At 41.7% G+C, this 16,645-nt stretch overlaps 1 protein-coding gene across 1 annotated transcript; it reads right to left on the bottom strand.

The window, feature by feature from the left end:
- Positions 1-1,694: 1,694 nt before the first annotated feature.
- Positions 1,695-15,765, bottom strand: HS3ST1 (heparan sulfate-glucosamine 3-sulfotransferase 1). Its single transcript, XM_054203844.1, has 2 exons — positions 15,618-15,765; positions 1,695-6,535 (listed from the first exon to the last, which is right to left on the bottom strand). The coding sequence occupies exon 2, from the start codon at positions 6,405-6,407 to the stop codon at positions 5,445-5,447; it is 963 nt and encodes a 320-aa protein (XP_054059819.1). The 5' UTR covers positions 6,408-6,535; positions 15,618-15,765; the 3' UTR covers positions 1,695-5,444.
- Positions 15,766-16,645: the final 880 nt, after the last annotated feature.

The raw sequence follows: 16,645 nt of genomic DNA, 5'->3' as shown, positions 1-16,645 counted from the left end.
TATTCTATGATTCTATGGTCAGAGCAAACATACACAGAGTATGTTTTGAGCCCGACAATGCTGGGATTTCCCATTCATTTGAACAGTATGCTATAAAAATGTCATCAGATCATGGATCTACTTTCTTACAGAGTGTTAATATAATAGTTAATTATAGAACAGATGTGATATTTTCCCTCCAGCATACTGGAGGGAAAAGAGGAATTTCACAAAATTCAGTAATAGGAGATACCCTGAGAAGTCTGTCTGGTGTAAGAAATACTGCAAGAACTCTTCCTTTCGTAACTCAGTGTTATCTGGACTGAATTGTGTTGAGTCCTGGAAGCTGGTCCATTCATTATTGTTGAAATACTGCTGACATTGATTTAAAATCAAGGAGGGGAGGGCACGTTAGTTGTTCTACTGTTTTACTGTGAATGCATACAGGTTCTTCTTTCTGTAACCCTCATCCAAATTAAATAAAGAAGAATTTTGCTGTTCACTTCAAAACAGTCCTTTGTTCAAGCCAATGTGCCTTTATAATTGAAGCTGAGTTGTATTACAGTTTTTTTTATAATAAGGGATCCCTCATGCACCTGCTGTTTGAGGGTTTGGAACTTTAACTGTCTTTTGGCAGAGCCTAATGTCAATAGTAAGTAAAAAGATGATGTCGTTATGATGGTATTATTGACTTGAAAGTTAATTGAAGACATTGCTTTCATAGACAACGCAAAATGATATCCAAGCCAAAAATTTCACATCCCATATCATTAAAAAAAAAAGTGTATCAGACCAATGAGACCAGCTGTTCCCATGCATCCAGCTGCTCCCCACCCTGACTTGCATATTTTATACATCCCAGAAGGCATTTAAAATCTGCAGCATCACTGTTGAGTTTATTGCACTATTAACTTAAAAACTGCATCAACTGTTGTGTGGTAGTTAAGCAGAAAATTTACTGTGGATAGGTTATTGTTGCAAGAAAAGAGAGTACTGCTCTTCTTTGCTAATATTCTAGGAGATACAAATGCAATTTCATTTATTTTAGGTAAGCAAATATTACCAAAATGTTTTTTACTCATAAGATAGTTGCATGCCTTCCATCTGTAACTGGCCTTTCCAGTGCAATTGCAAAATGAAGGAATTAACATTGAACACACAATCTTTCCAGCATAACTGGGCACTTAGGCAGAGCCATATAAATAAAAGTTACTTGGTTAAGAGTGAGGAAAGAATGATGTTACAGCTATAGGGGCATATACTTGCAAATATTTCAGCTGGTATGTACTTAGTCGCAGGTTCAGCATCCTTTGTTGACATATGTTAGTTTAATAGTTTTGCCTTACAGTACTTTTTATGACTTTATTGCTGTATTAGAGAACATGTACTAATATACTCCTGCAAAATTTCATTCACAATGTGAGATAATTTGGGACTTACAGACTTTAAAAAAGAGAAGGGAGAAGGGATATTCCTCTGAGAAGTAGTTCTGATGTACAGCCTCTTACTTGTGGGGTGCACGTGTGAACTTTCTTAAGTCTCTGGTCAGCCATGCGAGATAAAGCAGAAGAAAGATACATGGAAATATGCCTTACCCCATTTTAGTTCTCTTTAGACATTTGAAATCTATGTGATGCCAACATGGAACGAGAACTCTGGCTTTCTGCAGAAACTGAGTCTGAAAATGCATGCAGACAAGGAAATGATCAGCTTTGAGCCCCAAAGTAACGACATTTTCACCTAAAACATTCGGTGGTCTTAAGTCTCACGCTCATCAATGAGTGTAGCGCTACCACATTCCCCATGCAAATAGGCTCAAGCAAGATTAAAAAAAGGATGGATTTTTTTCTGAGGAGTTACAAAACAACGTTGATTTATTCAAGCACAGTAGATATTATTTCACCTACATCATCACGAAAAAGGTACAAGGAACAGCAAAGCACATGTAAAAGGATCATACAGCACCAACAGCAGATGTAGCAGTATTCTTGAAGTAATAACTTCGGAATTTTTTTTCCTAGGAGACTTTCTGTACTCTGTCAGTAGTGTTCATGGGATAATCATTGTAGTTTAAACTTTGCCCTCTGCAGGTACAATATCTGGCCTCGAAGACTCACTTCATACTAATCCATGTTGTGAAGCAAAGGGCAAGACTTAGTCCTGCAGTGCCACCCTAATTAATGACTTGATTGGCATTTCTTCTTGTTCTCAAGGGGACTGGTAGGCTTTGAATTGGACATTGGATAACGTGTTGTATTTATTTTATATTTGCAAGAGTGATCACAGACTTGGCTCGCTGCCCTGAGGAAACAAGCCTCGGGAGCAACACCCAAGTGGTTGTACTTTAAACCTGAGATGGTAGAGTTTTACAAAAATAAATACCTGTATTGCACAATATTGGAAAGGTATTTTCAGGGATTTTTTTTTTTCTTTTATGAATAGATATGGCATGACTTCAAAGCTCACTATTAGTGTTTCTACAGTCCCAAATGGAACGTGCTTCAGCCTCTTCCTTTCATTCTCTTCTTCACTTCCTTCTGTTAGCTTTGTTGTTGTTTAGCACTTCTTTAGAAACAGTCTAGCAAGTATCTTTAAATACAGTAATGCGTGTGTGGAAAGTGAATGTTGCTCTTGTTAAACTGAAAATTCACACTCAGAATCCTAATTTTAAGTATTGTAACTCTAGAACTTAGGACATCTATGGCAGGTAAATATTAATGATATTATTAGTGTGGGTGTGATTTATTGTTCATCACCATCGCAGCTACCACAGCTAGCTGTGCAACCTCCAGGACAAGGTACTGTACAATCATGCCATCCCCGTACAAGGTGTACACATTCAGTACGAGACACTGTCTGCGGGCCCCTTTGAACTTAGGGTCTAGGGCATGAGTCATGTGAGCTTCTGCTTCAGGATGTCCCCCTGAAGCAGTCACTTCACCTCCTGAACCTACATAGAGGCGCTGTGAGTGTTCTATGAGTGCTATGAGGTCCTAGCACTAACACAGTTAATAGTGACCCAATGGTTCGTGCTTTACTTCTCTTTCTACAGAGACAAGCCGTATTGGGCTGGGGAAAACACGTGCTTCTGTCCCGCTTAGTGACAGGCAAGATGCTGGTATCAAGTGGCATTATACATCCAAAAGTATTCTCAGTACCAGCATCAGGCGTCAACATTGCTCTGGCATTCACAATTCCACACTTTGGCCCTATGCTGCCCTGTATGACCTGCTGTGGGAGAACCTGATGCAACCCTGCCTTCTTGCACTCCTTTGGCTCCTGGTCACATACCCTGGTAGTATTTTTCCTTTCCCAGCAAAAAGTTGGTGAATGTTGTGGGCTTAGTCTGTGACTGTAGGGAGTCACTAGTGAAGGTGGGTCTATACTAAGGTGGGAAGCCTTTCATCTAGGCCAAAATCTCTTAGCTCCAGATGGCTCCTGCAGAGATCGCACTAGCAAGGAAATGGGATAATAACGAGCATGGAAAAAAATATTGCCCCACCTAACAAAAAAACCCCTAAATTTATCTTTTCTAAAGCTTTAATAGGACCTTGATGGTACTATAATCCTGTTATTTTTGGCATCTGCCTCATATAAGATTTGACATTATTGCCACCAGAAACTTTCCCTTCTTATTGTATATTCTGGGTCAGCAAAGGATCATGCAGGCACAACCCACTATCAAGAAACTGCTTTTTAATCAATGCACTAGGCTACAGCTAAATTCTTAAGTAACATTTAACTGGAATCTAAACTGGAGTTGAATCCTAAATTCTGGTCTTCCAAACTAGAAACTGATGACCAAAAGAGAAAGGAAAGATGCAATTCAGAAAATATTTTATTGAGTACAACACCATTTCATTGTAGGCTTTCGTCAAAGGTCTACTTTATAAAACACCACCAACCTCTCTGAGGCTGAATACAGCTTGGGCAGGTGCACAAGGAGCGGGAGAGAGGGGCAGCATCTGCAAATTTTCATGCAAGCAGCATAATATGGGATATTTGCATCCAGATGATACCTTGTCATAGTGCCCAAGTTCGCACCATCTCACCAGAAAAAAAATTAATGAATCTACATTTAAATTTTAAGAAGGATTGTAATAATCAGTTGCAAGCTCAAATTTACAGGGTGTTACCATTGCACATTCAATGGCTAAACTCACGACCATAAAATGAAAATTAGGAGCTCAAAATGAAAGTTCCACAGTAAACCTTGTGTGAAACAGGATTAACTCTAAATCCAGAAACTGATGGCTAACAAGACATCATAACTACTGTAGGCAAGGAGAGCTGTAATTTTTATCAATGCACTATCACCTAACTTCCATTTTTGGCAGATGGAAGACCATAAAAGTTCCTGGAATTGGGGTTAATCCCACAATACACAAGTCTAATCAAGACTTGGCATCGTGGTTCTTGGAAGGAGATTAAATGAACAGTAGTCCATGGACGCTTTTCAGTTGCGCAAAGAACCTGCTCAACTCATAGAAAACAGCCTTAAATGGGATACAAGTGTGGAAATATTTATATGAATGAAGCTGCTGCTTATTAGAATGTAGACCAACTAATTTTTCTGGTGTAAGTGTTTGCTTTCAGAGGTGCCAAAGCATAAATGTGCTATAAAATGTAGGAACAGTCATAAGCAACCTTGAAAATGTCCCTATATTGCTTAAATTCTTCTCTCAACCCTCCTTCTTTACAAAGTACATATACATTCAGAGACTGTAGGAAGTTTTCAGATTGACCATACTTCTGCAGCTAACTCCAGATTTTATAAGCTTGTCCCCACAGAATCTTTAAAAATCTGCCATGAAACCTGGACTGTACTGCCAAAGAATTTGAGGAGCACTTGTTACGACATTAAGTAGGAAGGTAAGTACAGCAGTTAATACGCCCTATTACACAGAGGCTTCCATTGTCCTTTGGGTGTGCATGTCCCAACATGCGTAAGTACCACCACTTTATCAGGAAATAATTTTATGAAGCAGGATGGAACAATTTGCTAAATACAACATTTTCAAGTGAAAAATGAGAAGTTATTAAATCACATTTTTTCTTTAAAGCAAGAGAAATGGAAATGTAAAGTTTAGTATATTCATTAGCAATGAGAGGAGAAAGTCCAGAATAGTCCAGAAAGGCCAAAGTACTCAAAGAATTCTGAAGGGTTCTGTTGAAATGAATTTCTTATTTATTAAAAAGACAACACATTCTCAGGAGACCATCATCTGCAGTGAAATAATTTAGTTTCTTCATATAGACACATCATACACAATGTTAACAACCATGAAAAACAATACAAAATGCTTTCAAATTTAACAAGTAGAAAAATATAACTAGTATATATGGCAATTGTGAATCTAATACTGTACAGAAGTATTTATGGATTTTTACAAATAAATTATAGCTTAAATGCCCTTTTTAAAATTTCTAAATGTACATTGGAACATCGGTTCTGAAGTTTGCCACTAACTTGCCACAAATGAGTGCCAGTCAAATGTTCTGCCCACAAGCTCAAAAAATTTCTTGTTGGGTTCATGGAAATACTCATGCAGTTTCTCGAGTAACCAGGTATCTACTTGTGGGTGTGCTCGTCCTTTTGACTCATGTAAACAACGCTCCCTACCACTGTCCCTTAGGCAGTAGAAGCCTTTAGTTTTATTGAAATAAAAGTTTGAAGCATTTATCTGTGGTGATAACTTCAAAAATCTCTCTACCTTCTCTATTTCTGGGAAGGGATCTTTGATTAGTTTATCCCCATCTACAATGTGGATACGATCAAGAGGAAAATACTTCAGCCAGTTTTGCATGTGAATGTAGTATAAGCTTCTGTTTATTGCCTTGTAGTCCACATTGAGTTCACCATCTTTAATCAGGAATTGTTCAATGGATGGATACGGCTTGTGCTTCTGCATGTGATTATAGAACACTTGGGTGTAATCTGATAGTACTCTCTCACTTGGGTCTCTTAAAATAAGGAGTAGTCTCATTGATTCATTCATGTTATAAACTCTTTCAGGCACTTTAGGTGATGTGAAATATGCTGGAGTTTTTTCCACGGTGATCTGATGGGGATAAGACAATGGCATTTGATTAATATACCACTGCAATCCATTTCTGTAATGATCTTCCCAGTCAAAGAAGTGAACTTCACTTTCTGCTGCCGCAATATCTGGATGGAGACTCAACATCTCTAACAAAGCTCTTGTTCCACCTTTCCTTACTCCAATAATGATGGTCTGTGGCAGCTGCCGGCACGATCCATTAGAATGAATGTTCTCCTTGAAGTCATTTTTTTGAGATGTTTTCTTTAAAAGCTCTCTCTGAACAGACTGAGAAGTCGTCTCAGTCTTCGAATTTATAGCCGGTCTGGAAGGCACTATCTCAGGTTGAACAATAAGCAACACAGCTCCCAGCAGAAAAGCTGCCATGACAGAAGTTCTTAGTCTGGTTTCACTCAAGTAGGTAATGGGGCATAGAGTGTTTTCCACTGAGAACAACCTTTAAAAGTTGTTTTTGTTTTGCTGAGCGAACACGTATTTCTCAAACAGAAACTTTGCTGAAAGAGGGAAAAGAAAAAGCAGCACGTTATTTTATACTCAGACATACCACTACTAAAGCCACACTGCAACTACCTTGATTTTCACAACTGAACAAACTTCAGCTTTCCCAACTCTAGGCTCATAAATCATTTAGTATAATTAAATTCTGTAAAAGACAAGATCATATAAAAATCCTATGAGAAAATGATTTCCAGTCATCAGGAGACATGAGCATTCTGAATCGTTCTCTTGCACCCAAGATTCATCCAGAATATTATTTTTTTTAATTATTTTTAAACCCGATTTCACTGGAGTTGAACCACAATCCCAAGATTATTAAGAGGGTTTTTTATCTGCAAGAATAAGTTCATCTTGGAAACCAAACATAAAAAGGAAAAGGTGTGGACCGGACCAAAAGAGCATTCCTAAAAACTGAGGGTATTGTAGGAAGCCTGGGAATTATAGCCCCCTAAAGCGCTATGTGACAGCAATCTTAGCAGTAAAGCCTCCTGAGAAAAAGGCTCACGCAATATAGATAGAGCTGCCCAACCGTGGGAAGGTAACGTTCTCCTAGGAAGAATTTAGGAAGAGCTTTGGGCGAGTAGTAGACCAAGGAAAAGTTGAATTTTTGTGTCATTTTTAAGGGAAGTTAACATTCGCTTTGTGCTTAGGGTTTCTAAGGATAGAGTCAGGTGGTATGCAGTCTGGCCCTGCAAAAAGGTAAGATATTGAATCCGTAGTCTATAGAATGACTGCATCAACAAAGCGCTAAAAGAACTGTGGTTCCAGTCATGATACTCAAGAAAGAAAATACAAAATGAATACTTCTGAAGGTCATTTCAGGAGTTAGCCAGCAAGCTTCTGTGATGCAAACAGCTAACTATATCAAAAGACTATTAAATACCACCACTGAACTCCATTTAAAGGTCAGGGTCCTTTTAATGCAATGTTTGAAGTGAAATCTTAATGGCCTCACACATCGCATAGCTGTTAGATTGTCATGTTGCGAACGGGCTGTGTATACAAGCTCCCTAAATTATGGTCCCTTCCAAAGACTTTATAACCTCAGTGGAGGGCTGGTGGAAGTATGATTTTGGTGTTGCCTAACCCCATTTAGAAGTGGAAACCACAATGGCAGAACACCTGACGGCTCTGCCGCAGTAGGCTACTGTAATTATGAGTTTAAGCTTGGAATGGCACGTACTGTACCGGCTAACAAGGGCTGAAATATGAACTCACATACGAACAACATGAGGAAGTGCAAGGGCTAGGTTTTGGAAGTTCTCCAGAGAATCTGAAAAGAAACTAATGACTTTTCCACAATAAGCTAAGTCCCAGTGTGACAAGGACTAATGATGTGTTTCTAAGCGATCTAGAAAGTTCAGTTTGATAGCGCTGCATTTACAGAGGTCACGACTCCATCCTCAATGCCGCAGGTCTGCTTCCTGATGTTTGCTACTGATGATTACTTTTATGCTTTCCCTTTTCCTAATCACTTTTAAAGGGCTACAAGGCAGAGACAGCGTTAGGAAGCAGAAATCAAGGCTGGGAGGAGAGGGAAGCAAAATGTCATGATAGATGTGTGTGCCTGCAGGCTTTGAGCTGGTGGGCATGCCCTGTCTTGGGCAGAAGGTTATGCCCTGGGCTGTTTGGTGATGTCTGATGTGAGGCAACTTTGCAGAAGAATTTGTTGTTCTTCCATTTTTGGTCCCTGTTAAGTTTTATCCGGCTGAAAGAGCTCCACATTTTGGCTGTCGTTATTAATATTCTGCTCTCTTTTGCTGTCCTCACCACTCCTGTTAATCTTTCTCAGCTTAATCTACTTCAGTTTTAACAAGAAACAATCTTAATTACCAGCCCCACACTGAGGATGTTGGTGGGGGGCCACTGGGTGACAGACAATTCAATACAGCTAAATTCATGGTGGATGTCCCCACTGAGCTATGCTGCCACCATATTCATCAGCAATGTGAGCCAGTGGTACAGCACCAGCCGGATTAGATCAGTGACTGATGGGAAGCACAGTATGTAAGAACAACAAAAACATTAACTCTTGCTGAATTTTAAGGTCACAGATTAAAGGAATAGCCACTTACTCCAGAGTATATTTTAAGAGTCACTAGCTCCATAAATAGTAAGCCTGAGTTGTTGTCTTAACACCTTACTGGAAAAGCATAATAGGATTCCACTCAGGAACAGGTTGAACTCTTTCTGAAAGGAGTTAAATTAAAGCCTAATGGTAGGAACCCTTATTTCTTAGTAGTCAGATTGAAATATGCTAATAGCCATGCCTGTGATAGCCGTTAGCTGCTGGTCTCGGATATTAGCAACAACACACTGATGGGTTTTGTTGTTGGTTTTTTTTTTGTTTGTTTGTTTTTGTTTTTTTAATTAACTATATATACCCAATTCATTGGGACTGTTCATTTTTAATTCATAGTTTGCGTACTACTTGGTTGCCAACTTTTTTTATTCAACTCCTCCTGTGGCTGAATATAGCATGGGAATGTTGGGGGAAATAAGAGACACAGCAAGGTGTCTCTTAACTGTAGTTCTACTCTTGTGTTGGCTGGTATTGCTCCTTGATATCAGACTTGTGGGATATTACAGGTGTGGTACTAAGGACCTCAGTGGAGCTGTGCCTCAGCGTCTTCCCGTTCTTAACTCAAATACATTTTTGTTTTTTTTTTTTAAATAAAGAAAAGCAACTGTTTTGTTCCAGCATGAGACCTCAGAGTAACTGGAAGTATCTTCTGTTTCAGACACACAGAATTTCATTGTTCCTCCCCAGCTATTTGTTCAGGTGTGCATCAGGTGTCCTTAACACCGCAGAACACTGCTACAGTATCCATAGCATTTACTGTCTTTATCCACACCCAATGAACCATATCAGTAATTATTCAAAGTACCTATGTGCTATTGTTGTTTTTCTGCAAGCAATAAAACTTTGTCTGCCTTTTCTTTCCATTCTGTTTCTCTCAAACTGTACAGGTTTGATATTTGGATCGATTATTGTGTTGTGTTAGACTAATGCAACACTATGGACATGAGTGTGCCTCTAAATTCAGCACACAACATATGTTGTGTGGGCAAAGTGGTGTCCAGGAATAAAACAGCATTTAAATTGGTTGTCATTCTTCTCTTAAGTCCTCTTTAATGCCGTTTGGTGCAGTTTTGTGGCTAGAATTACAGCAGTTTGTATTGAACGATGTAAACATGTATTCCACAGCTTTATAATTTGTGGCTCAAAAAAAAATAAAAATCTGTTTCAACAATAATAAGCATGCACCAAAGAGTTTATAGCAGCCACTCTGCCAAGTAACTTTTCTGCTGTAAGAATTCTCTTCGTTGCCTCCACAAGTCATGCAGATCTTACATGACTTCACTCAGTGACTTCGCATTCCAGATTAGTACAAAAAAATTTAACTGACAGTCATTATTATTGTGTTTGCTACAAGTAAATGAGCAAGTTGGTAAAAGAAACATAGTTTGTGTTAAATGGCGCTTTGAAGATTATACCAAGACTTTTCAAAAAGTCTGATTGCTTTTGCTTAATCTTTTCTTCAGCCTTCTCCGATTAATTAGCAAAATGTGCCATACTGTTTATTCAACAAGATTCAATGTGGACATTGCCAACCAAATCAGCTTTCATGATTAAAACCTCTTCAAAAGTAATAGGAACTTGGAAATAAATGGAAGCTTTCCTCAGTAAATGGAGCCGGAGGGCCAGAAGTGCCAGATTTCATCAACTTTTAAGGATATTACAGTGCTCCTTGAAACATATGTCACTATTTTATGACTTCTGACTATTTCTTATTGCATTACCAAGGTATTTTAATGCCTCGGTATGTTTACCCTCACTCAGTGGGATGGCTGAAACTAGAATCACAGAATCCTCTAGGTTGGAAGGGACCTTTAAGATCATCAAGTCCAACCATCAGCCTAACACTGCCAAGTCCACCACTAAACCATGTCCCTAAGCGCCACATCTACCCATCTTTTAAATACCTCCAGGGATGGTGCCTCAACCAATTCCCTGGGCAGCCTGTGTCAACGCTTATAACCCTCTCAGTGAAGAAATTTTTGCGAATATCCAATCTAAACCTCCCTGGCACAACTTGAGGCCATTTCCTCTTGTCCCATCACTCATTTCTTGGGAGAAGAGACTGACCCCCACCTCGCTACAAGCTACTTTCAGGTAGTTGCAGAGAGCGATAAGGTCTCCCCTCAGCCTCCTTTTCTCCAGGCTAAATGACCCCAGCCCCCTCAGCTGCTCCTCATAAGACTTGTTCTCTAGACCCCTCACCTACGTACATTTTATATCATTTTTAGTTTCATTAACACTAACAAAAATAAGGTAGTTTTTGCCTGGACTGCCAACTTCATTTTTGCTGGGGATGGGGGTGGATTTAGCTCTGAGCTTTCATAAGAATCTTTAAGTTCGGTGCCAGAGCGGGTAGGAAGGAAGATACGGAGTGTCTGTAGGGCAGTCAGTAAGTGTCAGGTAGAGGCTGCTGGCAAATCTGACAGCAGGATACTTCACAAAGAAGCCCACAGCAACCCACTGCAAGGTTTAGCAGAGCTAAGGGGACACAGCTACTGCCAGGACAGTGACTGGGAGAGGGATGAGTACATCCTTTCCACGAACATAGAAGTGACTTCACCTTCATTAAAGGGATGCTGCATTTTTATGGTTCCTTAGGGACTGGGGATGAACAGGCTAAGTTTCAGATGGCCTCACTTTCTCTCCTTGCAGAACTGAAGCCCTTCACTGGGGAGATCTTTGCCCAGGCATCTAAAAAAGCACAGTCTGGCACGAATGAGGACCATAGATCAGTTACTGAAGTTTGTCTCTAGAGGGAGATTAGAGCCGAAAATCTGAGGGAGACATTCTGTTCTTATAAAGTATATTTAGTTTTGCAGATGTGATAGAACCTCAGGACATTTTGTGGACTGTATTTTCCTTTGCACATACTTGGGCAATCAGTACTGCAAAATACAAGACTAACATCGCTGATCAAAACTAGCTGTGCTATACAACCCACACATCTGCTATGCCGGCTTCTTATAGCAGGTTAAAAAATAAATCCGTAACTGAGCTAACCAACTCTATAAACAACTTTCTAAACTGATGAAGAGTCAGTGATCTGAACATTTGTATTCAGTGATGTGTTTGAAAAAACTGAACTAGTTCAACTGTAGCGTACTTGAAATTCTTCAAGAACTCATTGATACGAACAATATATATTCCTATCCTCCAAGAAGAGATGGTGTCTGCCATAGGATATATTCCTTAGTTGTTTACATGAGATCTTTCAAATAATAGTTTGTATCCAGTTAGCATAAAACCCTAGTACAACTATCACTTAAAGTTCCATCAAGAGCAGAAAAGGAAAGGGAGCAGTATTTTTTTTTTCTAAAAAACCCCAAACCCTAATCTAGTTTGTGAAACGTTTTTTTCCTTAGAAACGTATTGTGCATTTTGCTATTTTTAGCTATTGCTAATAGCCAAATTAGCTATTAGCTAAAATAGCTCACAATGCCCTCTTCATGAAGAAATGCTCCCCACGCTTCCCCCCCCAGTTTCTCTTAAATCACATTTTAACAGTTTTAAACAACATGTACCAATAAAATGCTCAAATTCTAGTTCCCAGTAATTAACTACAAGTAATTGCCTACTTCAGTAAGTTCTACAGAGACAAGTGCATTAAATTAAATAGAACTATATACTACTAAAGCCATAGATCTCTAGGGGCATAAACTATTGATCACCTCATGATATATATATCATAAAAAAAAAAAGACATCAGCGCATTAGAGGGGAGGTCAAAAGATAAAGAACTGTATGAACCTCTATTACAGTGCCTAAATGATATTGTCTAGGTATATTTCCCAAGTGATATTTAAAAATGTGGCAAAACTAGTAGTGATTAAACCATGGCTTTAACTTTTATAGTCAGCATGTTAAGAAATCTAATCATAATTTCAGTGCTGTTAAGATGATATATTGTCTATCAGATCTAAGACTTCAAATATATACTTTTAAAAGCCTCAAAATTTTGGTTAGGGGAACTTAACAAGCTGAGAAAGGCTGACTTGGTAGGAAGTATTTTTGGCTGAAGTTCGCTATATTTCTGCACCTGCTGTGATAAATACGGTTTATACAAATTAGCTAGGTCACCAGTTCATGACTTCTAAAGAAGGAGTTCAGCTCCAGTATGAGCAATAAAGTAGCAAATTTATAATAGACTGTAGTTATATATAACATGCACTCTCTTTCTTAAGGTCAGAAGGGACCATTGCTATCTTTCATGCCAAGAGATCATAAAAATTTTTTAGAAGAGAGAATACCCTAGATTCCAGAGAACCTCATGCAGGTAAAAATAAAATGGGACATTACAGCAGAATAAAAATAAACTTGAAAAGCTCAGGATCCACAGAAATTTTTGTACTGAATGCTAATGTGGAATCCCCCTCCCACCTTCTAGCAATTTTTTCAATACCTGTCAGGACTCAGTTTTTTCCCTGAAGAGAAAGGGTACACTGCCTTCTCTATCCCCCCATAAACCCACATGTTCAATTCAAAATCCAGAAATTACTCCCCACCCCACTTCCCAAGCAAAATGGGTCACATTCTAATTAGGAAGCAGAAATCTATTGCACAGTTAATAGAGTTGCTTCCTAATTCATCAAAGCTGTCCCCACGAAAACAGTCTGTGTGAAAGGATGGCTCTGTCCTGTCTCACTCCCTTTCTCTACAAAGGCTCACCTTAACTGGATGCATTGAAAAAGGGAACACAGCAGATTAAGCAATCCCATTCTCATTTCCCCTGCCAAGCAATTCCATACCACCCTCTGTACACGTGGGCCCCATTTCAAATACCAGTAAGATTTAAAACAACAATAAAACCCCACCAAACCTCCAAACAATCTTTCAATTCATATTCCAGACTGATTTCTGTGTCTTCCACCCTCCTGCCTTCAGGATAATACTGGAGCAGAGTGCGCACTGGTGAGGTCGTCACTGTATTAGACTAAGCTAAACCAATCAATTTACTAAGTGAAGCACTACATGGTGACCTGGAGGGAACCCTCATGCTCTGGAGTGAGAAGCGAGATGACCCATCAGGACCTTCCATTTCAGACTGCCCAGGAATATTTTCAGTGTTCTTTTTCTAATTATCAAAACTTTTCATGGAAATCCATCAGCTTTGACATATTTCGGGGCTCTGAGCGGCACTTCTAGAAGAGGAAAGATCCCACACTACTCAGACTAATTAAAACATTTCTGGTTTGAAAACTGGTTTCCTCCAATGAAAAGCAGAAGAGTTATTTGTATCTATATACGCATGTATTCTTGCGTATTGGAAAACTGTTTTCCACCCACTCTGTTTTTCTGTAATGTCTGTGGAAGCATATGGCTATTTCAGAATAGCCTAGGTAGTATGCCGACAAGAAGGGGAGACAGACTGGTACCTGGCAATTATGGGTCCAAATTTTCCTCTGTCAAATTAGTGACTCTCCACTGCAGCAGCTGGCTTTGCTTCAGATGCATAATTTTGCTGCTGACCTACTGACTACGTAATATCAAAAAATCTCTGCATTTTCCAAAAAGGAGCGGGGGGGGGGGGGGGAAGGTGGGTACTGAAAGGGTGGATGTGCAAGAGATAGCAAAAGCTGATGTCAGTAAGTGCACTCTTGCCGATAAGTGCTCATTTCTGAGCAATGTAGGAAATGCACTTGTTCCAGAGTGCAAGAAATGCTAGCAGATGTAAATTGTAATAGTTACTGTATTTATATATAAATATATATCTACATATTAAGTTTGGGAGCCAGACGATACATAGGCATATGCTGAATTGAACCTGTTCTACTAAATGTTCCACTTGCCATATATAGGCTATATATACTGCAGAGGCTCTCAGTGGGAGTGGGCAATGAATGGGTCTCTGATGCCAGAAGGATGATCCCTGCAGACACTCCATCCCCATGCCATTCAAGCCTGATATTCATGGGACTTCCCCGATGATTGTTCTTCTCCCCAGTATCCAAAGAGGAGCAATCTTGGAACAGGGAAAGCCCTCAACCTACTGCACTAACATAGAGGAGGGAGAGTAATATACTTTAATTCCCAGTCAACTGAGGTGATGGAATTGCCTGTACTTAGCTAGGTGCCCTTTCCTGATCTTTTACATGGCTGGAAAGGGCAAGACGAAACCAGAACTCTTCCAGGTGGGGACTGCCACCCCTCCCTCCCAGCATCCTTTTACCCCCAAAAGATTTGAACATCTTACACCCTTATCCCTGAAAAGCACACCGAGAACTGCAATAACCAAGCCTTCCCTGCACTCTTCTAGGGAGCCAGCCCTTCAAAACAGAAGTGAGCTCGAGTTCAGGCTGCGTGCTCTCCTGCCAGCCCCCCAAAGACCACTCTGCCCTCCAGCCCTACACAGCTTGCCAGGTTCCAGACCAGCACGCTGTATCCAGCCGGCTCCAGCACTCAGCGTGGGAACCGATCAGAGACGCTCACGGGAGCGCCTGCAAGTTGTCCTGCTGTCAGGTAGGAGCCCTGCGCTCCGCCACCCTGCCCCCACACCCCCGCCACCCTGCCGTTACATGCCCTCGTCACTGAGCCAAAAGGGAAGCGCGGAGGCAAAGAAATAAAGTGCCCGGGGGCCAAACCCGGACAGAGCTACAACCCAGGTGCTGCTGACCATTTGTCTCTCTTTTTTTTTTTTTCCCTCCTTTTTTTTTTTTTCCTTTCCTCCCCCCCCCCAGCCAGAGCCTGGCTCCGTCGGTAAGGAGGGCGTGGGGCACCTGCGGCGCATCCCTCCCCGGGGCCGGCAGGTTGTGCGCGCTGGCTCAGACGCGCTCCTCGGCCCCGCCGCGGCGCTCGCCTCCCGCCGCCGCGGGGCTACCACCTGCCGGCAGCAGGTGCCGGGCGGCGGCGCGGGGTGCCAGCGCCCGGCCACCCCCGGTTTGGAGGGGGGTGGGGGGGTTGTGAGGGGGCAAACCCCCTCCGCCACCCACTTCCACCCCGAACTTCCCAGGCAACACCCGCCGCTCCCGGAGACACCCACCCCACCGCGCATCACTCACCGCCGGGGCGCGGAGCCGTGGGGCAGCGCCCGCCCCGTTCTTCCATGGGAGCCCGCGGGTGCCGGCGGGAGCCGGGGGAAGCGCGCCCGGCGGCGGCGTGCGGGGAGGGAAGGAGGGGAGCGGGAGAAGCGAACACCCGCTGCCGCCCTGCCCGGCTGGAAGCGCCGCAGCCGGCGCCCGGCGCCAGCTTGTTTGTACGGCCCCGCCCTGCCCTACGTCACCGCGAGCCCCCGCCCACGGCCCCGCCCCACGCCCCGCCCCGACGGTGGCCAACGGAGACTCACCCGGGCGACGGCGACGGGGGGGAGCGGTCACCGCGGTGCGGGAGGAGGGCAGTGGGGTGCGGGCAGCGCCTCGGCACTGTTCTCTGTGGGTGTACGTACCAAAAATGATATTTTCACACAAATAATATCACAGTCCTTGGGACATAAATTGCTATCGACGGAAAACAGTCTCCCCCCGCCCCCGCCCCGTTGATTGCCTCCTTCCTGTACCTACAAAAATAACACATATGCGAGGTCGCGCGAAGAAGAGGCATGTATTCACTTCTACTTCTTGTTTGTGTTTTCTGGACTTTGCGAGGTGGCTTTGATCACCCCCCCCCCCCTTACGAAATGGTTTTTTGTTCAGCCATTAGAATTTAAAGCAGGATGGATGGCTACTGTGACAGAAATGCTGCTTCCTAAGAGCGGTGGGGAAAAGGCTTTCTGGGGATTTATTTTAAGTCATAGGGTTAATTTATTGAAATAGGTCTGTATTTGCCATGAGCTGACCTCTGTTTTTTTCAAGATAAAATGCATTTAAACCAGTATTAACGTACTGCATCCTCAGCCATTATTTCAACAGCCAAACTCTTGAAATTTACTGGGAGTAAAAAGCAGGCCCAAACAACTAAAAAAAAAAAAAAGAAAAAAGAAAAAAGAAAAAAAGAGGCTGGTGGAGGAACTCATTTCTCGGTTGATTTGGATCTGTTTAGCTCCACTCCTGTCTGGGGGGGGGGCTTCACGCAGCCTGGCAGATCTGTGAGA

The sequence above is a fragment of the Rissa tridactyla genome, chromosome 5 (assembly GCF_028500815.1).
Source record: "Rissa tridactyla isolate bRisTri1 chromosome 5, bRisTri1.patW.cur.20221130, whole genome shotgun sequence".
NCBI classification, from domain to species: Eukaryota; Metazoa; Chordata; class Aves; order Charadriiformes; family Laridae; genus Rissa; species Rissa tridactyla.
Note: the sequence above shows the minus strand (reverse complement) of the source record. Positions and strands in the feature narration are given on the sequence as shown.